This window comes from Stylophora pistillata, chromosome 13, assembly GCF_964205215.1.
Source record: "Stylophora pistillata chromosome 13, jaStyPist1.2, whole genome shotgun sequence".
Lineage (NCBI taxonomy): Eukaryota > Metazoa > Cnidaria > Anthozoa > Scleractinia > Pocilloporidae > Stylophora > Stylophora pistillata.
The window spans coordinates 1,133,963-1,158,323 of NC_142531.1; the positions used below are offsets into that span (position 1 = coordinate 1,133,963).

Below are 24,361 nucleotides of genomic sequence, written 5' to 3' on the forward strand. Positions count from 1 at the left end.
TAAGGGTTTGAGGAGGTATATCGTGTAACAAAGAGAGATGTTAAGCATGTGTCACAGGTGTGGGTTGTGGAAAAAATCAGCGTCCTGCCGTAGGGAATACAACCTCTTTGCGACTGATGGCGTGGACCAATGCTTGGGAATGGGTCGAAGGGTAGTGGCAAGATGAACTCAGTTCGGGAATATTTATGCTATACATTGATGAGAATTGATTAGTAATCAGTTGCGATCGCTTGCTTATTTTCAACTTTCCGCTCTGTTTCTCTACGACCTCATGGCATTCCTATAAACTTTCAAATTCGCCAGGATTTCCATTGTCTCCGACTGTCCATAGTGGTTGTGAGATGAAAGGGCATGGGGGCTTGCTCTAAAGATTAACTCCTACTCTAGCAATAGGAAACACCCTAAATGTCATTCACTGCAATAACTTATGGTTTTGAGAAGAAGAAGAGGGAGTGGGACTTAGTATTGATCAGTTTTAAAAGAAGAGAAGGTGAGACAGTAATGACGTAGGAAAAGCAGGTTATGGAGTGGGGGGAGGGGGGTGGACGACTTTAAATTGTTTGATCTCCAAACAACGCTGTAGATTTCATATTTTAATCCTTACCATGTTGTCATGTTACAATCTCGCTAATCAATTAAAAGCATCCACATCAAAGTGTATAATAAACAATCAGGAAACTGAGTATACATGGATTATGTTTTCCATTTAGCCAGAGACTACGATCAGTCCTTCTCTCCCTCAGTAATCCGTTGCGTAATCCAAACATTCTGGCATCGCGTGAACTTAGAGAAGCAAGGCGCGCTCTTTCCCGCACGCTACTTCCACGATATTTCGGCGCACAGGGATGTTATCTCATCGATTTCTACCGACTCGCGCGTAGGATCGCATTGGGAAAAAAAGGGAATGCCGGCTCGTAGTCTGATTGAATCAAAAAAGCAAAGCGGTATTGCATAACATAATTGCATGATCTAATATACATTTCTCCCAATAAGTATCTCATGTCTGAATCTGTGTTAGGTTAAAGTTGATTTAAATTATTATTGTGCTAGGGCACTTTTTAACCTCGTATTCATAATTGAATGGTGTTCTGAAAAGGATTGTAAGCCCACGCAACGAAGAAAGAAAGAAACACAATGGGCAATCTGGAAAACTACGGATGCATTTCGCTTTCATTGCTATGACTAATAAGACGTTGAGTAAAAGGGGTGCTCTTGTGCAAAGGGAATTTAATCTGTCCCGTTTCTGCGAGAAAATTACCTAATAGGTGTAACCAAGGTGTTACAAAGAAAGAACGAAGAGATCCCTGTATTGCTGGAGAATAATTCTTTCGCTGATAATTGCAAACAGATTCTATAATTCTAGCTACTTAGGGTCCCTAATGGAAACGAGAAAGCCCGAGCATTATGGAAGCCAATACTACATATTTCTATATTTTTCTTATAAGTTTCCTGATAAATATAATATTGCTTTATCAGCGTAACCTTAATTTCAACTACCATTCTGTAATAAATTTATATCATCATTATTTAAGACTATTTCACTACATTTTAATAAAATCATAAATGTATTTTGATTGTAGCGTTTAAGCGCAGGTTCTTTTGTGTCAGTGTGATACGCATGCTTCCATGCCGTTGTCTGAGGTCTTCTCGTCTTAACTCTCATTCTATTGCATTGGAGTTGAATAAGTTCTTCCTCTTGTGGAGTCTTGACTGAAAAAAAAAATGTATATGGTGTAGAACGGAGGTACACGACTCTATTTTTCAAACAAATCCCAAAGATACCGAGCGAGATCTGTAATATAGTGCCAAGAACGTTTTAGTGGGTGCCAGCCACAGCTAGTAACTAAATTGAATTGAAGTACCGGTTTTCGATTAGTACTTGACGGTTTAGTTCACAACTACGTATGACGAGGATTTAAAGTTGTCTTCTTATTTTGAGCCAGTTATAACCGTTGCATGTGAGAAAGACATAAGAGTGCGTGGTAAATATCTACAGGCATATTATTGTATCATGCATGCACGGAAGAACATGGAGCAGAGCGCGCAATTGTTACCCCTCTTCTGGAGAAATCCTCACGTTCGTGCGGTTACAACAAACAGACAACAAAGTCTATAATGTACGAGGAAGAATGAGTGTACGTACGTGTATGATTTGCAGTTTTACCGACTGACGTACTCACACTGCTGTGCCTTCTGCTTCATCTCTGTCCACGGGCAAGGTAATAGTAGGCGCGCGCGGCTTCAAATTGTGCTGACTTATCTAAAGTTAAAAGACATTTCAAAATTCATACATAACCTACTCCTCAAAGCGCTTTAAAGCCTTAGAATTTGTTTAACAATCAAGAGCTTCTTTAGTTGGTGACCATTTTCTTTATTCTCGTGACTCTAATGATTGATTCAGCGGTGATATTGTAAGGAGAAATTAGATGCTAGTCACTCTAATGGGTATTTAAAGCACAACTTATTACTCACCCTCATTTTACTAGAAGTCCTTAGATACATCCAAGATCTGTCGAAAGAGTACAGAACAACCGTGAATCTTAAGTAGCCTTGTCAGTGAAAAAAAGACGAGAATTGTCTAAACAGGCGTTTGTTTGTTTAATCGTCGAACAGGAAGGGAATGTTGGTTTAAGGAGGATGGCTTTTAAATTTAAAGATGGGAACAACGGCGCTGCAGTCTTTTGTATTCATGGAAAGTCTGTATTGGTCAGTTGGTTGTAAAACTTTTGTAAACTCTTTACAGCAAACTCCAAAAAAACTGACGAGAACCAATGTCAAATTAAATCCGTTGAGTTTTTTAACCAGTTTACTTCCTTAGCTATCATTCTACTAACCAACCTTTTAGCTGCGGTTCGGACGCGGTCAGTCACTTCTCGTGTTTTCAAAGTTACTCCAAAAATATCCTCATGATATCGGCCGGAACTCTGAAAAAGATAAACAAGAATCTTCTATGTTTGATTGTTTGATTCTCTTGCTGCCGTTCTCTGAGGGAGCGGGCTTTTGCGCGACAAGACCAAAAACATCGGCTGACAGATAGAATATTGATCTTACTAAATTATGTAAGCGACTGAATTCCTTAAAGTAACGGCAAAAGTTTTCGTTTCTGTTATTTTTTTCTATTTTGCAGCATGCACACCGATACATAAAATTTAACAGGTCTACAAGATTTTCTTTTGCGTTAGCCACCGGCGGAGGATGAGAATGCACTTGACATATTATCACAATAACTTTTTACAAAAAGTCCCGCTTTGCTGGAACAGTAACTTCGCATTTTTTCTAATTTTTGAGAGGGGGCTCAAAACTGGGGAACACAAGGAATTCCAATACCTTCATGCGATTAGAGTAAACCAAACCCAAAGGAGCGTAACATATTTTTCAGGTGTGCACTCCCCTCAATTGTAAGTTGTCCGCATGGCACATCGTGCTCCCAAAGAATACAACATGCACACCTTACCTTCATTTTGTTTACTGTGTCCTGAGCTTCCTGCTGAGACATGGCGGCGTATTCTTGTAAGAGGGTCTGAGGAGGTTAAAAACAATAAACAAAGCGAAATTATCTGATGATCAGATCGCATAATATTTACCCGTTCTTAGAAGCTTAAATCCTCCCCCGATAACCTCGCAGATGCGTTATTTGTGTCCAATAAACTTTCAAAGTTACTGAGTTTTCCTTTGACAGAGGAACGTTTGATTAGAAGCGAATACCACCAGGTGGATTGCAACAAGAGATAGAATAGGCGCGCACTCGCTTCACAGTACCTACACTATAGAATCTGACCGTCGCCATGGTAATTTGATATTCTCTATATTAATAGTGTAGGATAAGAAAAGCAACCTCTTCATTCGCAACCCACGCCTTTGCTGAAATTTTCACTCAGGAAAATTTGTGTTCAGAACTGGCAGGCACAGTCCTATTTACGAGCACTTCGATTACGCGCGCAGTGCAAGTAAACTTTACTATAGTGACGGGATTACCTGCAGTGTTCTACAAACATCCTCAGCCATTGAAACATCGCCGCACACGTAGAAATGTCCTCGCTGACTCAGCAGCTTGTCACAAATGTCAAACGCCTCCATTTTCAACATATCCTGAACATATTTCTGAAATATGTACGAAATGAGATTGGCTATGTAAGATAAAATTGTTCATAACCCTTAGGGATCGGAGAGAAGACCTTTGCTTAAAATTCTCTAACAAGATCGTCTCCAATCCCTTGGCTTGTTTGTACCACTTACTGCCTTTCGATAACCGAGATCAACTTATGTAGTTACGACGACGCAGACCATTTAGAGTTTCCTTTAAAACAAATCGGTTCAGAGATACTTTCATTCCAGTAAGCGCAAGACATTTTAACTGACATTTATGATAATTGTATATATAAATTAGTTCCCTTTTAGGTTTGATTTTATTGTATAGTTCTATTACATAATTTGTACAGCTTTGCAACTCAGCTTCCAGCTGCTATTAAGGTATTCTTAATAAACGTCTATCTATCTATCTATCTCTCTATCTATCTATCGTTTGGATAAAAAAGTAGCCTGCAAATTTGAAGAGGTGACGTAAACGTTTTAAAGATATACATATTAGAGAAAACAGCCACTGGTCTACTTCGAAGTTACTTTATTGTCAACGGTAAAATGCCAAGTGTATGTACCACTTAGAAGAAAGAAACAGCAGCTGTTTTGACATTCTTTCATTTTCCTCACTATTAAAAATGGAAATGCAGCAAGGCTAACTTGAACTTACTTTGTTGTGTTCGCATTTGTTGAGGAGCTAAAGGATAATTTGCCTCTAAAAAATATTTGCTTACCTTTGGCTGTCCTGGTTCACGTGAGAGAGCTGTCCATACTTCAGTCAACGCGCCATCGTTTTTCGCTTCCGCCATTTCATCCTTGTAGATATAATCCTGAGTAGCGTTTCTACATCCGAAAAACAGCAACATTTCACCCCACTTTCCTGACGAAGGGTTTGAAGCGTTCTCGTTTTGTTCTTTTTCTGAAAAGAGTTGGCGCTGTAAAGAGGGGCTTCCGCCGACGGAACGATGTCGTGTATGAGGAGTCGTTTCCGGGGAGTTAAAGTTTCGACGCTGTATCAGAGGGCTTGAGTCCGGAGTGACGTCCATCGTCCTTGGCTTGGGAGCACTTGTGTTCACGACGTCAAACTGGCGCTGTTGCCAAAAGCTTCTGAATGGAGCTATACCAGTCCCAGGCCCAACCATTATTACTGGGACCGATCCATCCTCGGGCAAATGAAAGGTTTGGGCTCTACGACAAAGGAAATAAGTAACCTGGTGAAAGGGGACTTCGCTCCTCATTATGTTTGCTAATCAAAGATAAAAAATTTCTTTTTCAAACATTTTAAAAAAGTGCTCAGATTTGCACACATTCAAATGTCTAACACATATCTGATCCACATCGGACGTGGTCTCTTGCTGCTTCATTTGTAAAGGTGTGTACTGTCCTGAGGCGAAGTTCTGAGCTGTAAAGCCATTCTTCTTCACGCATAATCAGTACATAGCAACGTTTTTAAATTCACTGAGTTTCACAACGCAAAATAAGTTGAGACATGACTTACTGCCGCACGTAGCAAGCCACTTTGTCTCCAGGTTGCAAACTGTTTAACCATGTGGAGCAAACGCCATGATGTATGGGACCTTTTCCATCTAAGACGTAACGCAGCAGAGTTACCAAGACATTCCATGAGAGAAATTCGCAAAATATATCAGGTTGCAAACAGCACCAGAAGAATACAATAGTAAACCCTTAAACTCATAATATATGAATCATATTGTAATCCTCCCTTTAACCAACTATACATTTTACTGTCAAATAGTTGGTGTGCTTGGTGTGATATCGAGATGACACCAACTGAGGGGAATATTTATTTAGTATATACTGGACAGAACGAACCAAAAACTACTTTATTTTTGCCAATGTGCCGGAAAATGCTGGGAAATTAAACTCTTGACGCGAGATTATGTCTCTTCGGCCGCACGGAGACGAAAAGAACTTCGTAATCACTTCCGAAGCGCTCGTGAAAAGCACAACTTGGCCTCTATTGTCCAGAGAAGAATCTCCAATTAAACACGCTCTCTCGTATTGTGTTGTAATACTTGGACAATGTTTCACATCTATCAATCTATCACCTTCATTGACAATGAATCAAGTGCATTAAAACTGTGATTTCTCGATACTTCAAACTCAAATATCTTACCTCTCTTCTTATACTGTACCACTGCCACCGTCAGGTGAACTTCACCTGGGAAAAAGTCTGGCGATGATGAGATGGAGTAGAAACGCTGTTGATAACAAAGAAATTATTCTGACAAAGATCGTAGTAATTTGTGAGAGGAGATTAAAAAAGTCTCCAAGTAGCGTTTGTCATAGCTTTGAGTGAGGTAGACACGCTGGACTTACAAGAATTGTTTTGGAGATCTTTGCTCTTTGAGTGGGCTCGTAACGCGTAACGGAGTTTCACGTGGAGTAAAAACAAACTTTACGTCTTATCTCAGTCCCATTGAGACGGGTTTTAAAACTCGGACTTCACTCCCTCTACACAATTCCTATGATCCCAACAATTTTTTTGGGGGGGGGAGGGGAGAGGGGCGGTTGCACCGTAAAAAGTTGAATGATTCAGTATAACTGCTTGCTGACCTAGCAAGCAGTGTGACTTACCGGCTGCAACAAAGGCAACTGAGTGAGTAATAAGTCAGCTGGAACTTGTAAGGAGGGATACTCTTGTAGCACGTCAAGAATGTTACATTCACTTTCAAACTTCCAGTCCTCGTATCGGTTATTACCCTGAGAGAAAAAGAAATGAAAAAAATACCAAAGTGTTGTAGAGGAAGACTTAAGTTGAGAACTTAGAAGGACATATACAAATGTAAACGAGCGAAAGACGGAGTTTTTTTTATTGTATGATTTAACTTAAAAATAAAAAAATTACCAACACCTCACCTGGCTAAGAATTTCAAGTTTTTCCTTTTCTGCTGGGTCAGTAGCCTAAACAAGTGTAGACATTTTAAAATAATTTTAAAATGGAAATGTCTCAGTTCAGTGTAGGTCAGAAGTACAGGCAAACAAAGAAGTGGAAATGAGATATTATCAATGAACGAGGTACAAACAAGACTGGTTTGAGACACTGGGATCCCACAGACAACCCAACGAAATTAACAGTGACACAATGACACTCATCCCAACCTGGGTACGCCGCCGAGTTACAGGAAAGTTCGAGATATTCGGGGCTCAATGTACTGCAAATGCATTAGATAGCCTTGCCCTTGAACGCAAACGACAAGGAACACACCGCCGCTGTAGAAGGATTCATTCAGCTGTTTCAACTTGAAGTTGAGTGTCAGTGAGGTAAGAAGGAACTACAGCAAAAAGCACAGGTAATAGCTGTAGCAAGAGGAGTCAGTTATTCTACGAATGAACTGTGGAGGAATTCTGGATCACTATAATAAGTTGAGAGTTTACCGTAGCAGACAAAGCTTTCAGGATCTGTGGTGAAGGAACACTCGTAACGTCTAGGTAACGCGAGAGAGCTTGACGCAGTGTAATTTGTGAAGGAAGACGGGTGAAAACTTCCCATTTCTTGGCTGTTTTTAGAATACCTAAGGTAATAATCGTAATGAAATTGTTACCTTTTGTAACCTTACTCGTTTGCACTATGTAATTTGTAGTGTGTTCTAAGCAAGATACTACATCCTCTCAATGCCTCTTTCTAACCAGGAGTAAGGACGGGGGCCGGCGAACTGTCGTGGAAACTGGACGAAATTCTTGTGGAAGGTTTTGGGTTGGCTAGTATCTCATCCAGAAGACGTACTGACTGGTCACTGAAAATATCTTACTACTTTTAACTGAACTTGCATTCACCTTTGACTTCTCGTAAGGCCTCAACAGCGATTGGCTTATCAGGATCGACGTCATCTGATAGCCCGTCAATCAAAGCTTGTACCAGCTCTGGGCGATTAGCGGGAAAGATGGCCACGTGATCCCCTGGTTTGTACTGCAATTCTGTGCTGTTCTCTGTTTTGAGCTGGACTGAGATGGTCGAGCGACTAAAAGAAGTAAAAAGGTATAGAGTCATAATTTGTCTGATTGTCAGCCATTATTCAAGATATTTCGTCTCCCTGTGTGGTTGCTCCCGAAGAGAACTGACAACAGCAATCTTTGGGCATCGTTATAATATTTTAATTTGGAAGGGAACAACACTGATTGCTTTTAGTAGGTTTTAAGGAATTTATGATCTTGAACTTTACAGCATTTTTCCAAATTCCATGACTGGTTAGCTTGTTGCTTTCAGACAGTCATGCTTTTGAGGGAGGTCATGACCCACAAGATTTAAATTTTTTTTGTCAGCCCGCTCTTAATTATTGGGAGACACTTGTTGAGAGCTTCGAACCCTGGTAGAATCATTTTTATTCTTGCATAAATACGATTCAAAGCTCTAACGGTTTATACACCAGTCAAATCTTATGATACATCACTGAGGAGTACTCACACTAAATATTTAAACTACATAAATCGAACAACTTGCGCTGACTATATATGAAAATATTCGAGACGAAATCTTCCTAGAAGAATGGCTGAGCAAAGCATATATCCCAATGGCGAACTCCATTTTAAGCCTGTTCACGACCCTTTTAGGACAACGACTAGCTCTTTAAAGCGCCTATCAATCGAAGGTCGAAAATAAAAAAACCAAATAGCCACAACAGTTGATCAGAAAGAAGGTAAACACCAGTTTTAACCTATCAAAAGGCTGAAGGGTAGGAAAATTGACCGAGTGTGATTGCTTAAGACAGAGTAAACCAAAATCAACCTTGTTCCGGATTACGATGGTCAATCGATCGAAAATTACAATATATATACAACGGTATTTTTGAGCATAAAAAAAAGAAAATTTTGCAGTTGATAACGGAAAACCCCAGTGCTAATTTAGAATCGTTTCCGTAAAACACGTAGAAACGTCAAGTGTTCTTGACTAGGGTTTGTCTGGGCGCAGAGTCCATTCCTTCTATCAGTGATCTTCATATTACCAGTCACAACCTGACGACCAACTCTGCGCATGCACAAAACTTGAACCAAAGGCGCAGCTCTTCTACTTTCGGGTCGCATTTGGTTTTCGGTCAAATTCTGCTGCTGTTTCGTGATCTGATGTCCCTCAACGCTCTGTTTTTTCTTTATTGATCCAGGTTGTATAGATACTCACCCAGGCTCGTGGCATCCAAAGTTCGTGTTCTCCAGGTGTGAACTTTTTGTTGATCGTACCACGACCACCTTGTCCCCCTTCACGCTTGGACACTTTAACTGCTACTCGCGTTTGACATACTAAGGTAGGCTTGGAGATCTTTCTTTCACTCTGGACTGCTGGAGACCTTCTTCTCCTCGGACCTTCGACAGTAACATTCCCACGTACTGACACCGGCTTAGCTACCACTACCTCTTCTCGACTCTTTTTTTGTTGATCTTGTGGATGTTTGATTCGAGAGATTTGACGCTGTGTTGTTTTTCGGCGGGGGACTTCAACCTGTTTATCTCTGACAGGACACTGATCTTGAACCAAACTACCACTGAGCTCTCTCACTCGCCGTTCATCGATTGCAGGCAAACGAAGTGTATTTATCTTGAGAGTTTTGAATGCAAGGCAACAGGCCTCCTTCTGCTCCCCTTCTATATTCTGAGAAGAGGAGTTAGCAACCAGCGGTGGTTCTCCACACTTCGTTGACAGCGTAGCACAAGAAACTATTGGTGTTTCTTGAATCTTGGGGAACGAAGTGTAACAGGGAAACTTCGATGTTTCAGTCTTCAATTTTGTGCAACGAAGTCTGAGTGACAACCCCTTTGGGCAGTTTCGATGACCTAACACCAGTACCTTCTGAAGAAAGGCATCGATCTCTTTTTTGGAAAGCCTCACATAACTCCATCATCGTTTGAGTGCGGGTTTTTCGGCTCATATTCTTTGAAATTTCAGGGAGCAACTAGAAAACTCTTATGAGTTGGAAAAATTGAGAATTGTTAATTTGGATGCATTTTAATATTTTAATTGGATGACATCAAAGGTGTTTGGTATGCCGAGAGTCAACAGGAACAACGTAAATGTGAAGCCTATCAAATTATTTCTTTGTGGATCAAATTGAAAAAGGTTTGACACAGTAACTTTCTACATTTGTTACCACGAATTTTTAGGCTACACTGCTTAATTTCTCGGCCAAATTTTTTGGTCATATAATCGCACCAGACCTCCCTTAGGTGAAAGTAGTCTGTTTGGCGAAGACCTAGTGAACGATGGTGACGTAAATGCGAAGCCTCACGAGATCTTTACCTATTACCAATTTTCATCGTTTTACACAGAAACGACCCACAATTCTTGCCAAAACCTTTTTAGTTTACAATGTAACGCTATTAAATTATTTGGTTGTACATTCAGACTAGATCTTCCTTTATTATAGGCAGATTCTTTTGCCACCCTGGCCTTTTTAATCTCGTACCGACATCAATTACCCACTCCATGACGTACGGTCAGACAGCAACCCAATATCTATAACCTTGTCGGCAAGGAAACAATCAAAATATTTTTTACTATAGTGGCAATGAGATTTGACGGTTACGTCATGGGTAATTAGTATCTGTTTTCTGACACATTTCATAACGAAATAGGTCTTCTGACGTAAATAAATAAATTATTCAGTTCTGTCACGCAAACAATTACATTATATCTTCATTTCATTCCGAATATAACGCATGTAACTTATTTGTGTTTCATTTTGTGTTCTCTTCTTGCTTATGTTTTTTTGCTTTCCCCTATAATTTTCGAGTCAGTTTACTGCCATCAGGAGCTTCGAACAGACCATACCTAACTTCAGTAGAATCTCTTCATTGTTTCACACATATGACTTAAAATTGTTAGGGTTTATACACCACTCAACTCCTAATACGTCATCGTGGAATCACACATCATCGTGGAATCATACATAATCGTGGAATCACACATAATCGTGGAATCACGATGATTCCACTTAACAATCAGACAACAGAAAACGACGAACTTGCAGTGAGTATGAGGATATTCGCCATGACATTTTTTCTGCTAACTCAGTGTAACTGAATGAAGCACATACATTAGTGACGATCTCCATTTCAAGCCTTATCACCACCCTTTGGCACAACAACTACCCCCTCAAAGCGTTTGTAATACGGGGATTGTGTTGTGCGCGAGGTCGAGGGTTCGAGCCCCGGTCGGACCAATACTCATCGCCTTAAAATAACTGAGGAGAATTTGCTACCTTTCTATAATACCAAGAAATGGATAGATATTTTAGTCTTCTAGGATAAGGACGAATACACCGTAGGCCCCGTCTCCTGCAGGGTTAGGGGTAGGAGACGTTAATTTCCCACGTACAAGATTAATGTGTGGTGGATGTCCTCCCCTGGGGTGGGATGGGTGGGTGTTATGCAACGATCTTCTCTGCGATCATCTCAGCTTTGCTGTGTCATCGATCAACAGAGTACCTTGCCAAGGGACGCTTCCCATGCGCCAGGCAGTGTCGTCATCATAGGTGCAGCCCCACAGTTAAAGCTGTGGACATACCCTTGCTCGGGCTATAGGCGTATATATATATATAGGGTTTTAATACTTATTTTGTTTGACTTTTCAGGACGCAAAAAGGAGATTCTTGCGAATCAAAAAGGTAGAAAAAAACTTCTTTACTCATTCACTGACCTGGATTCAGGACACTGTAAATTCTTAACTGATAATAACGTCGCAGATCGCACTGCTTTTCCACAAATATGAGTCAAACCTACACAGACAAGGAGAGATCAAACAAATATTGGATGGCAAGAAAAGTGACAGATTATTTAAATATCATATATCATAAACTTGGAATTTGGTCTACTTTGTGCGCGATTGCAGTCTCTTGTCCTTGGCAAGTATTTGAGTCAAATTGCAACTATAAATATCGCTGAATAATCATCTGTGGCTATTTCAAAAATCTGTTAACCCTTACACTCCCAGAAGTGATTCACAGGTAACTTTTCCCCATAATATCCGTAAGTTATCCAGCAAACAGGTAGTGAAAATGCTCAAACTTATCCGGCAGGAGATGTTATCTCGATCTAACACCAAATTCTCGTAACTGATTTAAAATGAAAATGCGTAGCAGCTAGAGAGGAGAATTTCCCTCAGATCTTGAGAGTTCAAGGGTTAATTAAAGAAGAAGTATATTTTTCAAACCCCTCATAATTTTCCTTATTTCTGGACACGTATTTAGTGTCACAATTGTCCAACACACTTAAAATTAATAGCGATGAAAATATTACATTGTGTTTGAAGTATACTTCGTCTTTATAATGAGAAGCTAAGCTAATAATTTATGAAAACAAAATGGCCGCTGAACACATTTCTTACCTCGGATAATTTCATTGTGTCCGTCCGGTCCATCAACCGCTTCAGTGAAAGCATTCACGGCGGAGATCATAACATTCGCAAGCCGAAAGCGGCCTGGTACCCAGCCACTTGGCACTGTGTCCAGAGATTGACTGGCTTCGTTTGTTATTTCGTCACTGATACAGAATGAGTCGCAAGCGGCCTGAGGATTCAAAGATTGATGCACTGAGTAATAGTGAGGAATTTAACATCTAAGGACCATTAGAGAAGATGAATTGACCGGCAGTTGAAGACAACTGCTTTTGGAGCATTTTAACCATCGACAGTCAATAGGAAAACCCAAGGACACTCAACGCCCAGCTGCCGTTCACGTCTAAAAAATGTCCGTGATTAAGTTCTTTAGTAACCTTATCTAAATTCGTTTCTTAATAGTTTTTTGCTCGTTCTGAGAAGAATAAAGCAGCTGTCAGGGTGAGTCTAGCAGTAAGTTAACACTTAACGAGCGTGCGAGCCAGTAATGCTACTGTTCAGTAAGCGTTATTGTTTACCTTAAATACGTCTTTGGCCCACAATTTGAACGACTCCTCTTGACCACACAACTCGTCCCCTTCTCCCATCTTCAACACGGGCTCTCCTCCAAGTTCCCGGATGATCTTATCAAGCGAACGCGCAAATGCACAGAAGTTTGGGTAAGCCCTGGAGCCCAGGCCAAACACAGAGTACCTTTAAGGTTAAAAAATAGGTATGTCATCATAGTCTGCGCATTATAAAGAAGCCACTTTTCTCTTCCGTCACATAAAATAACATTCGATAAAACAAACATGTCGTAAAAGATTATTTCAATGAGCCAGATCGAACAAAAAGCAACCAATCGTGCAAATCGAACTATGGGGTCTTTGTTCGTGAAGGAGAAAAACTCCAATCTTGGACCTCCATACACTTCTATTTCATTTGCACCCCTGTCGCTTAATGTTGTCTGTATTTGATTTTGTTCAAGGCTGGTTCGAATTCTAAACATTTCGTTTAGACTGGCTCTTTAGTTAGGAGCTACATCCACTAAACGTGGTTCGTCTAATATATGATTTAAAACAATTACTAGTATAGGAATTTCTGATTGTCTCTTTTTATGTATGATTACCTGAGGTTAGCAAGTGGTTGACTGTTGTTCATTAAATCAATTCTTTTCTCCTTCTCTTTTTGAATCAACAGGCTGCCGAGTTGTTTCATCATGTTGCGCGACGATCGACTTCTAAAAGACATGTACCATCGAGGAAATAAAATTAAAAATAATCTGCATCATTTATCTAACTATTAGTTTTTGAGCGAAATAACAGTAATAATAATGATAATACTAAAAATAACAATAATGATAATAATAACAATAAGAACTGTAAGGAGAGGCTTTTGAAAGGTTGTTTAGGACGAAACATAATTGTTGATTAAAGAAAAAATAAACATTGAACGAGCTTCTAGGGCTGTGCCACCTTCTGTTCTCTGCTTAGCGTGCATCAGGATGTTTGCCTTTTGAAGGTAATCAAGGAAAAATAGTTGAACGTAATAAGATTTAACTTACCCATCTGGTGGATGGCGGAGTTCGTACAAGTAACGAGCGAATTCCTGGGGAGAAAACATAGATGCACATTTCAGCAAAAATCCGGATCATTCGGTACTGGCTACTGGGTGATGTAGAGGTTACAAAGGTTTGCATGCCCCCTAATTTGAAAAGTTTGTTGTGAGGGTCATGATATCCCTATAAGTGGTAAGGTAGAATGAATAGGCCTCACTTACATCTCATCTAGTTCAAGATAGCGATGAGGGGGGGAGTACTTATAGAGAATATTCTATCTGTCAATGCTAATAAGTCCACAATGTTTGTAAAGTGTGAGAGAATGGCACTTCAACTTTGGCTTACTTCTCCGTTCTCAGGAGGGTCTCCGTTTCCAAACGTGCTAGTTACAATTAGGACAAGCTGTTCATTCTCCATCTCAGGATGAGCATAGTCCTGCATACAAACAACCTGTGAAATACATATAGTAAAACGGTATTTAACAATTATTCCACGAGAGCGCGTTGGATATGAGATGATAGATAGCCAACGAGGCGCGTAGCGCCGAGTTGGTTATAATCATCTCATATCCAACAAGCGCGATGGAATAGATGTTTAATTAAAAAAAAAAAACGCCCCCAAGATATTAGACAAATCTTCTAAACTTTATTTTGTAAGAAGAAACCGGATGTTACAAAGTACTGATATTATATTATGGTATATTGGCTCATATACCATAATGGCCAAACCAATAACAAGCCTTGAATTGCATTATCCAATGATCCAGTTTTTAATAATAATAATAATTATTTCTCTAAAAGCGCTCGTTCACTATGACAATTTACAAACTCGACAAGCATGATTGAAATACGATGAAACCTCTAACTTTTCAAGTAACTAAGTTAAGCATTCTGTGAGCGACTTAAGTCTCACATTCCTCGTCGGCATACATTATCTCAAAATCAAACTTTCCTAACCTTCGGATCAAACGCATGAGAGAAGAGTTCTCCGAGCATCTTGGCGTAACGCTCTGATTTTCCTGTTTCTGTTGCATAAAGGATGACGGCCTTCTGTCTTTTAGCCAAAGCTTTGCTAAATAGTTTAGCAGAGAATTTAACTGCCCTAAAATGGAGGTAAGCATAGGTTTGAGTGCTAAAAATGTAACCCTCCTGTTCATCGAAGGATGACACTGAAATGAAAGCATTGGCTGGAATAGACCTTAACCAGCCCAAGTCAATGTAGAATGCTGATCAATTGTGAACAACATCAACGGTTCTCGAAGTTGAAAGATGAAGCGGTATAATTATAGATCTCTTGCAAAAATGTAGTTACAGCTATGAGTTAGTTCATCTCATTAGTTAGAAAACAATAAGAAATATCTGATTCTAACAACAGAAACTACCATATTCTGGAGAACCGTGTTCTTCACTTAGATAATTCCAGGTGGAACAGAGGCGTAAGTAAAAGCTTTACCTGATTCCTCTTCCTCTTTCTCTCCTTTTACAAAGGACTCTACACTTTGATCAGACCTGTTTGCCTGCTGTGACCTGCTATGTGACTTTACCCTCACATAGTGTTTCACATTACATATTCATCAAAAGAAACGTTACGAGGACTTTTTCACGAACATTAACTGAGAGCAGTAATGAACTACCGCAAGAAAGGACTCTTTAACATAGTTCTTGTCATCAGGTTCATGGCAAGAACTGTGTACGTTCTACTCGTTTGCGCCGATGAATCATGTACGTTCAACTTACTTTGCTACTTCCTTAAAGGAAGCTTTCTTCCTTGGAGAATCGCTAGACGTGTCTTTCTTTATTGAATAGTGTTTCCAAGGATCGTCCTGGAATACACAACAATAATTATCATCAATCTTGAGGCGTAAGCAAACAAAAGAAAAACCTAGGTTACGAAATCTCATTCTTGGAAAAGAGTATCATGAGCTTCACAGAGATGTGCCAGTTGAGAGAGTTGAGCATCATTTTTCATAACATAATAGTTTCTTTGAAATCATCATGAGGCGGGGAACATTTAATAATTGAGAAAAGTCTGAGAAATACACTAAAACTTTTAAAACATCTGACTAATGGGACGCCATATTGGTCGATCCGTTCATTCCAAATTTACATTTAATACACATGATATCTAAGTGCGCGTAAGAGATTTCGATTTTAAGTTAATATGACTAACCTGGTATTCGTAGCTTGGTTTCAAAGTGTAATTTAACATTTCCTGTAGACGAAAGGAACGTCAATTATCGTCAGGAGTACCAAGGGGGTACCGTGGACAGCAGAGATGGAAATAAAATGAACTGAAATTTGGGGTGCAATATTCAAAGCCCCCGAGGATACAGGACCCCACTCATGCACGTTTTGGCACGCAATCTGGATCCCTTTGCATCCTAAACTAGAGATATCATTTTTAAGCTCTCTCGACTGGTCAAATGGTTACTTTAGAATGAACTAACCTGATGAAACACCTGCGTAGCACTGCCTGAGATGGGAGGTACAATCCACACCCAGTCTCCCGGGCAGCCTCCACGAAGTTTTACCTGTGTCAGTTTAAGTAAGATGGTCAATGCCACCTTCAAAGTCAAGATACTATTTTTGGCGAATAGTGTGATCTTGAAGGTAATTCAGAGACATCGATATTGGTTTGTCACAATTTATTCTTTCTTTCAACTTGCGACAGAGCCCCGTAGCTAAAAGGAAGGTTGGATTATCTCAAGATGAATGTTACCCCTCTCTGTCAAGGAGAATTTATGATTGATGACAACTAAAATAGATTTGGCATTCTTCCAACTAATATTGGGTCGGTGCAAGATCCCCCTAGTTTGAAATCTCTGAAGTGTGAACTTACCTAGGATAACTCTGGCCCTCGATGTCTTAAACCATTTTCTTTGCCCCCCAAATGTTCCTAACCAAGGGGAACCCTCAGTGGTATAAATATTAATTAAGCTTTCAGTTTACAAACAAACAAACTGACCACGAACCTCATTCTCAAGGTGCTTTAAGAAAGATTCGGAAGCGCTGTGGTGATCAGTCATTGTAACTCCAGCTTCCTTGAAGAGAAATTACGAAATTGTGGAAAAGTTACTCGTTTAACTTAATCTGACGAGAACATTTATACAACAAACAGCTCATGCATTTGTTACGCTGTGTAATTTTAGACCCTCTGAAATAATGGAGACATGAACATTCCTTAAATCAAAACGTATTCAAACTCGTACGATTTTCTAATAGTAAAACACTCATAGCCACTTGAGTGGTAACTGGCTAAAGTGGAAAGAGTTATCGTCCAGACAAACCTGGAAGCTGTGCATCACTGCCAGATTAAGTTCCACCAAAGCGAGATCCTTCCAGAGAGAAGCATTACTCTTAGTGTCCAGACCCATACGCAGCGCTACGGGCTTTGGAAGAGAGCGGGAGAAGACAAAAAGCAAAACTAAAAACTCTTTAAAGTGAGTTAAGAACAGAATAGAAATAAAACTTTTCATATGAAAATTTAATTTGTATCACAAGTGTTACATAAATGATATATTTGGTGAGTGTTTTCAATTCTTATATTATGGTCTCTGTTACCTCTCTTCGTGGGTAACCTACCTTAAGCATATTGTATCGGTTTGTATCACCGAAATCTCGTGCTCCAATTTCTGTAACCATGTACCTATGAAAATGGATACAGACAGCGATAAAATGACCTAGCGCTTTTTAATACAACTGTCCAGTGTAATTTACATTCCGGTAAACGAAAACCAATTTTTTTTTTTTTAATCAAAAATTTAAGCCAGACTTTATTTGGTTCCTTTTTCGTGTTTGGTTTAGAATTACTCATATAGTATTCTGTTTCTTACCAGCCATTAAAGGGACATGCAGGTATTTCTACTCCTCCGACATCAAGACAAAGACAAGAGACTGCGGGAAGCGCATACCATTTCAATCCCAGCTCTTCAAACCACGGATACCTTGGCAGAGACGATGATATGGTAAGGAAAAGTTACAAATTGATCACTTCTGGGGGAGGGTCAGGCAGGGTCGCGAAAAGGGGAAGGTTCACACAGAATTCGTTTTAAATGTATTGACCACTGAAGGTGATTACGAATGAAGACGAGTTAATTCTGGAACATCAAAAGTTTTCTTAGCAGTTACTCTTGACAAGTGAAAATGGCTGGCCATAAAACTTTGAAAAAAAACTGACAGGCCGAGTAATTCATGTTAGAGAGGAATTTCTCTTCAACCACTCAGAATTTCCTCGGCCAGTATCTTTGTCGTTGATACTGACAAATTTTCTCCAGAATTATGTGACAAGTCTTCATAAAAAAAAAAAAAAACAGATGCGCCACTTAATGGTGTCAAGGAAAATACATCGTTGATTAGCTAGGCAGCAAGACATGTAAGGATCCGCGGTTACTTATGGTGACATTGGAAGATTATTCTTCAGACACAGAAAATTTCCCCCTGACTTCCTTGTGCTATTAACAAACAGCAATTATTAAAAATATCTGCCATTACAATCGATTGTGTCTGAGACTTACTTTGGGTGCTTTATTTCCACTTCGAGTACGATTTCAGGCGGAATCTCGAACATTTCGGGTTCTCCACCGTTAGCTTGAAGAATCAAAGGCAAAACATCAAAAGGACCTCCCTTTCCTTCCCAGCCAAGGGTCTGACAAATCTGTTGAAAACATACTGTCTTAAAAACAAAACACAAGTAACTAGAACCGTCAAATCACAGCTGACAAGCACAGAAGACTCAAAGGAAATCGAAAGAGCAAAACCCAAACTAGTTTTGCATTTGTTGGAACTGATGCAAGTTTGTCGGAGCCAAATCCATTTTTACCTCCGTGAACTCAATGTTTGAAGGATCTCCAATGCACGAACCGTCGGGTTTTTTATATCCAGCATAACGAATCAGCTGTGTATTCCACACGCGGAAGTCTTTGAAAGAAGTCTTCCTTTGAGGAAAAACCGTTATCGTGGACCTTAGATCAAGAGATGCAACGACAAAACAAGACAAATTAAAATGATTAGCAAAATGATTACCCACTGGTCACTTCAAAATAGTTATTTCAAATTTTCCCCAAGAGTTTACATGTTCTCATTTATATTCCCGGGTGGAGAGAAGCAAAACAAAAATGAAGAGGGCACAATGACCCAGCTAAGACTCGAAACCCGAATTTCTCGGTCTAGGCCCAATTGTTCAAAGCGCATATAACGCTTTCCAAAGGAGAGAGATTTATCCAGTGGATAGCGTTATCCAACCGTTCGAACAACCGGGCCCTGGATTCCAGCGCACTTACTGCTACGCATTTTGGTGTATGAAAGAGCGGCAGCGAAATTAGAATTATGTCATGAGAATTGGAGGTTGGATAGAGGCCAACATCTATAAATTCATTAATTTTCTGTCCAAAACATCAGATCACTGCTTGTTGACTCGAAACTGGTTAGCAATACAGTTCCCCTGCTCTGAATGAAAGGCGCAATATAACTCTCTCTAATCACAAACAATATGACAATCTGGTGGCAAGTTGATGCGTGCGGTTATGTACGTTCTGGTGATAGATCAGAGACAAATAAGCTATTGAATAGTGAAAAGCCTAAATATTTCTTTTTCTTTTTACTGATAATTATGATATTGAAAACACTTATAGAACCAACAAAAATACTTAAATACAACGTAAATATTTCATAATCACCTGATATTTCCCTTGTTTGTTCCGTACTTTATGTGCTTACAAATAGCCTCGAACATTTCGGAGGGTGTATTCACATGTCGAGCGTCAAATACCTATAACAAATGAAAAGACTTCTTGTAAAAACGAAAGGACATAAACACGAAGCAATCATTCCAATATAATTTGGATATATCAACAAAGTTGAAATGGTAAATTGGCCACCGTAACGATTACAAAAGCTGACGTTTCGAGCGTTAGCCCTTCGCCCCGACGAGGGGCTAACGCTCGAAACGTCAGCTTTTGTAATCGTTACGGTGGCCAATTTACCATTTCAATTTTGTTGATATATCCAAATTATTTCGTTATTCCCACCGACGCAGCCCCAAACAGTTTCTTTCGAAACTATCAGCCTTTAATCATTCCAATAGCTCAGCAGTGAAGAAGTTTGAATAGAACTGAAATTTACTTTGACGGTCTAAGCTCCAGTAAAATTAAGTTCGTGTTTGTTTAAAAACTGTCGACTCAGACAGCACAATCAACGTTACCAAAAATTGTTCTCCTTTATCTTTTACTATCATTAAAAATAAGGGAATATCTGATTATTTTTCTAGCCCCCAAAGTCCAGAAAGAACAACTATCGTCCAAAATCCAAAATCAGCCACTGATGGCCTAAATCCAAAATCGGCCACTAGTGCCCAAAATCCATAATCGGCCGCTAATGTCAAAAATCTATAATCGGCCACTTCTAGCCAAAATCCAAAATCGGCCATCAGTGGCCAAAATCAAAAACGGCCACTAGCGGCAAAAATCCAAAATCAAAGGAAGGCGGGTGACGCTATCTAAATCTCTAAACTGTTCAGCCTACATTTTCAAGCTCGTCATAGTAATCCTTATTAATTTGCTTTGCTCTAAAACCCTTTACACCCTGATACTGATCAATAGTCTTCAACCTATCATCTTAACTTTTCCTGTGGTACCAAAAGGTAGAATTTGTTTGACAATCAAGAACCTCTTTAGTCGGCTGTCATTTCCTATATCTTCATAACCTTAATGTTTGATTTAGGGGTGATACCGTAAGAATAAGTGCGCCTCTAATCACTCATGGGGATTAAAGGGCTAACGCTACTGAGGGAAACACAGTGACGTACTTGAAGTTTGTTCCACTGAATTCGTCCTATACATCGAGGGGCATTTCTCCAAGCCATTCTACATCCAAAGATAAGTTCCTTTTCGGTGAGGTCATAGGTCCCCGTCTTTTCAATCTCCTTCATTACCTCCCCTAAACGCAACTTGTGGGCCGGACTATTCTCACTGAAAAAAAAAAAACATAAATCCGCGAATGAAACTTATCTCAATTGGGAAATCGGGTATTAATTTACAATAAACGAAGACTGTTGGACTGTTTAGTGATGGCTTGTTTGGTCAGAAAACCCCCTCGAGAAGAGCTGTTCAGACCATCATTAAGCTAACGCAAAGTTACCGTAACATCTTTTATTAAGCCTCGAAGCTTGTAGCCCTTCACACAGTTTTACTTTTGATAATTCTATATCCTTCAGCACTTCTTTACAGTTAGATACAACCCAACAAAACTTCAGCCCTAATAAACGCTTTTTATACAAGAAGAGTGAGTACCAAGTCTTCACTACACTTAGAGCTATGTCTGTCACCATAAGACTGCTTCCTTTTAATCCTGGTTTACACTTACGATCTATGACGTAAACAAAAGATTTGTTTCTTTCCTTAATACTTTCTCATTGTTATATAAGTTATTTTCTCGGTTCCCTTTATTTACACATATAAATATTTTTGAAAACTAGCTGTTTCTCAAAAAATAGTTACCTGACCTTTCTAAATAACCTTGCTATTGAAAATTGGGGCTTCGGGAGTGACGTTTCACTCTATAAGGGTGACATGAATCTCAAATGTTTCTTTTTTTTGTCATGAATACCATGGTATACTAACGTTATTTTTTTTAAACTCACAGTTTCATGCCTCCGTAATACTGTTGGAGAAAATCCTTAGCGTGAACTATGACCTCTTCTGGTTGTCGTGGTACACCATAAAGCCTCTTTGGAGCAGCCTCTCCTCCATAAGGTTGCATCAAGGACCCCAAACAACGGCCTGCAGTGCAGTTTATGGGCTGAAAATGCAAACAAAGTGCTGTTGGAATGACAAGGACACATCGAAACCAGTCGCTAGACATTTTAATTTACCTAATCATTCTAAGCAACATATGGCAATCTGCGGTCTTTCCTTGCACTTAGGTGGCACGGAAAGCCGTAAAAATCTTGAACAAAAGCTCATCTTTCAAACCGGCAGTCTAAATCCCACAGGGATCAACGAACGCTTTTCATTCCACCAATTTATTCATGTTTTTCTCGTTGCCATGTTCCCACCAATAACGTAGCTCCATTTTCTGCCTTTAAAAGCACACACAACCCACAATTCCTCTATTCGCTCCGACGAAGGCCTAACGCTCGAAACGTCAGCTTTTGTAATCGTTACGGTGGCCAATTTACCATTTCAACTTTGTTGATATGATCCAAATTATTTCGTTACTCCCACCGACGCAGCCCCAAACAGTTTCTTTCGAAACTATCAGCCTTTATTCATTTGTATGCTGTTGGTTATAACGGTTGGTCCGCTAACTGTTTTTACAAATGTCAGGCTCCATTAGTTTACAACCACCAAGTAACTTTTAAGTACAGAAGCGCTCGTGCTTTTAACGAAAGGGTTAATTAGACGGAAGAAGAACAAGCAAAACAGTTGAAGGAAACAATTTTCTATTAAAATAGAGAGCGGCAGATCATCCACGTATGTTGAAAGTCCTTGTTTTTTTTAAGACTGAAATAAACTTGCGAATGAAAATCAAGTCAAGCAAATTGATCCTTGCAGGTGGACTTCAATTTAAGCACTGAATTGCTCTGCAATTAAAGCAATTGCATTGCAATTTAAGCAATTGCTCTGCAACTTAAGCAATTGCTGAATAAAAGCTTGAAAAAAATCCAGCCCTCGAAAGCATTCTAACCCGTGCTGAGAATGCTGTTGAAAATATTTAATGACGTTAGTATTCACTCAACGCTACTAACTTCGCTTTTTTCACTATTTATAATTATATACAACGCATTGTACTTTTTAAGTACGTTGAAATGCTTGGTCAGGTCGCCGATGGTTTGTAGGCCGTGGTCGTTCTTTAGATGTTTGCCGATGGCCGAATTACGACCTGACCAAGCATTTCAACGTACTTAAAAAGTACAATGCGTTGTATATAATTATAAATGTGATCTGTGTGATGCAGAGTACGTCGGGTACACCAGCCGGCATTTACATCAACGTATTAATGAGCACCGTAATTCGGCCATCGGCAAACATCTAAAGAACGACCACGGCCTACAAACCATCGGCGACCTGACCAAGTTTTTCACTATTGATTTTGGAAATGCCACAAATATATTTGCTGGGAAATTGTTGATCATTACTGTTTTGTTGTTTTCCGGGTGGGCGGAGAAGAGAATCTCCAGGAATTCACGACGAAGATTTATTCAAGCCTATAAGAGGAGCTCCCGTTAGCTAATACTGCACTGTCCATCACTTTTATCTATTAAAACAATGTACAGTCTGTTGAAGACATTTACAACAATTTAAGGGCAGGTCATTGTTTGGGTAAGGAGTGGGTGGCGATGGCTAAATGGATAATCATTAAAATATTTTGAAACTACTAACTGAAACTATTAAAGTCTATATGATTAGTTTCAAGAATAAGAACCCACTTTACTAAGAAGACAATCAGGACAACTACCATTTAGACACGTTCAAGTGACAAAAATTGCAACTTACTATCATGGCCATTTGATGTAGTGTGTCTGTCGTGTACTTGCCATCGAGGAGATTCTGTAACCTGACATATTTTGGATTTTGCGGTTTTGATAAAATGTTGGTGACTGGGCATCCTTTGGATTCTGGTGACTCTTTGACTATTTCACGTTCGTTGTCTGGATGTCCGTTGGTAATATTTTGAGACGTTGGCGCTTCAGGTTCGTTGTCATCGTGGGGCTCTTTTCCTGTGTCTTCTTCAATGGTAGAAACTGGCTCCACTTGCGTGGTCTGCGGTTGACCGGAATGTGATTCACCATTTAACTCTCCGTTAACGTTCTTGTTAGCTTTTGGAGTTTTTGGCGTTTGTGGCCTGGTTTTTCGCACCGTCTTTACAGCACCTTGGTCGTCAAAGACCGTTTCTAGATACGCTTGAAATCCGTCCTGGGCACGTAGTTTGATCGCCATCACCTCCCCGGTGGGGACTTTGTCGATAATCTCTAGCGCCCTATGGTAGGGCAGGCTCTCCAGAGACTTCCCATTCAATTCAAGAATGACGTCCCCAGTTTGTATCAAACCCGTCTCGTGAGCTACTCCTCCCTTAACGACGTGTGACACAACGAGGTAAGGACTTTCGCTTCGCTTGCTCGTCACAAAACCCACTCCGCCTAGTTTCTTCTTTGCGATATTAACAATAATTCTGCCGTCGCTGGAGTTTGCATCCATTTTGTCTTCTTTTCATAGGAATCGTCCACAACACAACGGCACGAACCTGGAAAATATAACAGCAGTTGTTGAATAGTGTTCTTAAAGCCACTTCAGATAAAAGTGTGAATGATATGATTTTCAGGGACACTCAAAGAGTTTATAACTGGAAAAGCCTCTCGTGATTCCGTGGTTCTCATCGCAAACAGAGGACAGATAAAATCTGAGAGGA

The 24,361-nt window shown here is 39.8% G+C and overlaps 1 protein-coding gene across 7 annotated transcripts in view; it reads right to left on the reverse strand.

Moving 5' to 3' along the window:
* Positions 1–578: 578 nt before the first annotated feature.
* Positions 579–24,361, reverse strand: part of LOC111345090 (nitric oxide synthase 3) — a 37,001-nt gene continuing 13,218 nt past the window's right edge. For 5 of the 7 annotated variants that reach the window (XM_022952377.2, XM_088743328.1, XM_022952361.2 and 2 more), the window contains 33 exons: positions 23,449–24,196; positions 21,594–21,751; positions 20,760–20,922; positions 19,633–19,724; positions 18,777–18,918; positions 18,472–18,611; positions 17,791–17,901; positions 17,540–17,603; positions 17,245–17,346; positions 16,930–16,998; positions 16,405–16,488; positions 16,128–16,169; positions 15,695–15,780; positions 14,915–15,059; positions 14,304–14,408; positions 13,965–14,008; positions 13,530–13,640; positions 12,940–13,114; positions 12,413–12,593; positions 11,726–11,804; positions 7,876–8,060; positions 7,477–7,613; positions 6,958–7,002; positions 6,676–6,801; positions 6,215–6,299; positions 5,576–5,663; positions 4,812–5,265; positions 3,976–4,101; positions 3,455–3,520; positions 2,839–2,924; positions 2,473–2,509; positions 2,181–2,260; positions 579–1,710 (listed from right to left, as the gene is read on the reverse strand). In XM_022952377.2, the coding sequence (XP_022808112.2) occupies positions 1,665–1,710; positions 2,181–2,260; positions 2,473–2,509; positions 2,839–2,924; positions 3,455–3,520; positions 3,976–4,101; positions 4,812–5,265; positions 5,576–5,663; positions 6,215–6,299; positions 6,676–6,801; positions 6,958–7,002; positions 7,477–7,613; positions 7,876–8,060; positions 11,726–11,804; positions 12,413–12,593; positions 12,940–13,114; positions 13,530–13,640; positions 13,965–14,008; positions 14,304–14,408; positions 14,915–15,059; positions 15,695–15,780; positions 16,128–16,169; positions 16,405–16,488; positions 16,930–16,998; positions 17,245–17,346; positions 17,540–17,603; positions 17,791–17,901; positions 18,472–18,611; positions 18,777–18,918; positions 19,633–19,724; positions 20,760–20,922; positions 21,594–21,751; positions 23,449–24,150 (4,356 nt within the window). In that variant the 5' untranslated portion in view covers positions 24,151–24,196 and the 3' untranslated portion in view covers positions 579–1,664. Of the gene's footprint in view, positions 1,711–2,143; positions 2,261–2,472; positions 2,510–2,838; positions 2,925–3,454; positions 3,521–3,975; positions 4,102–4,811; positions 5,266–5,575; positions 5,664–6,214; positions 6,300–6,675; positions 6,802–6,957; positions 7,003–7,476; positions 7,614–7,875; positions 8,061–11,725; positions 11,805–12,412; positions 12,594–12,939; positions 13,115–13,529; positions 13,641–13,964; positions 14,009–14,303; positions 14,409–14,914; positions 15,060–15,694; positions 15,781–16,127; positions 16,170–16,404; positions 16,489–16,929; positions 16,999–17,244; positions 17,347–17,539; positions 17,604–17,790; positions 17,902–18,471; positions 18,612–18,776; positions 18,919–19,632; positions 19,725–20,759; positions 20,923–21,593; positions 21,752–23,448; positions 24,197–24,361 lie in introns of all 7 variants that reach the window. The other 2 variants (XM_022952393.2, XM_022952401.2) reach the window with 2 other exon arrangements.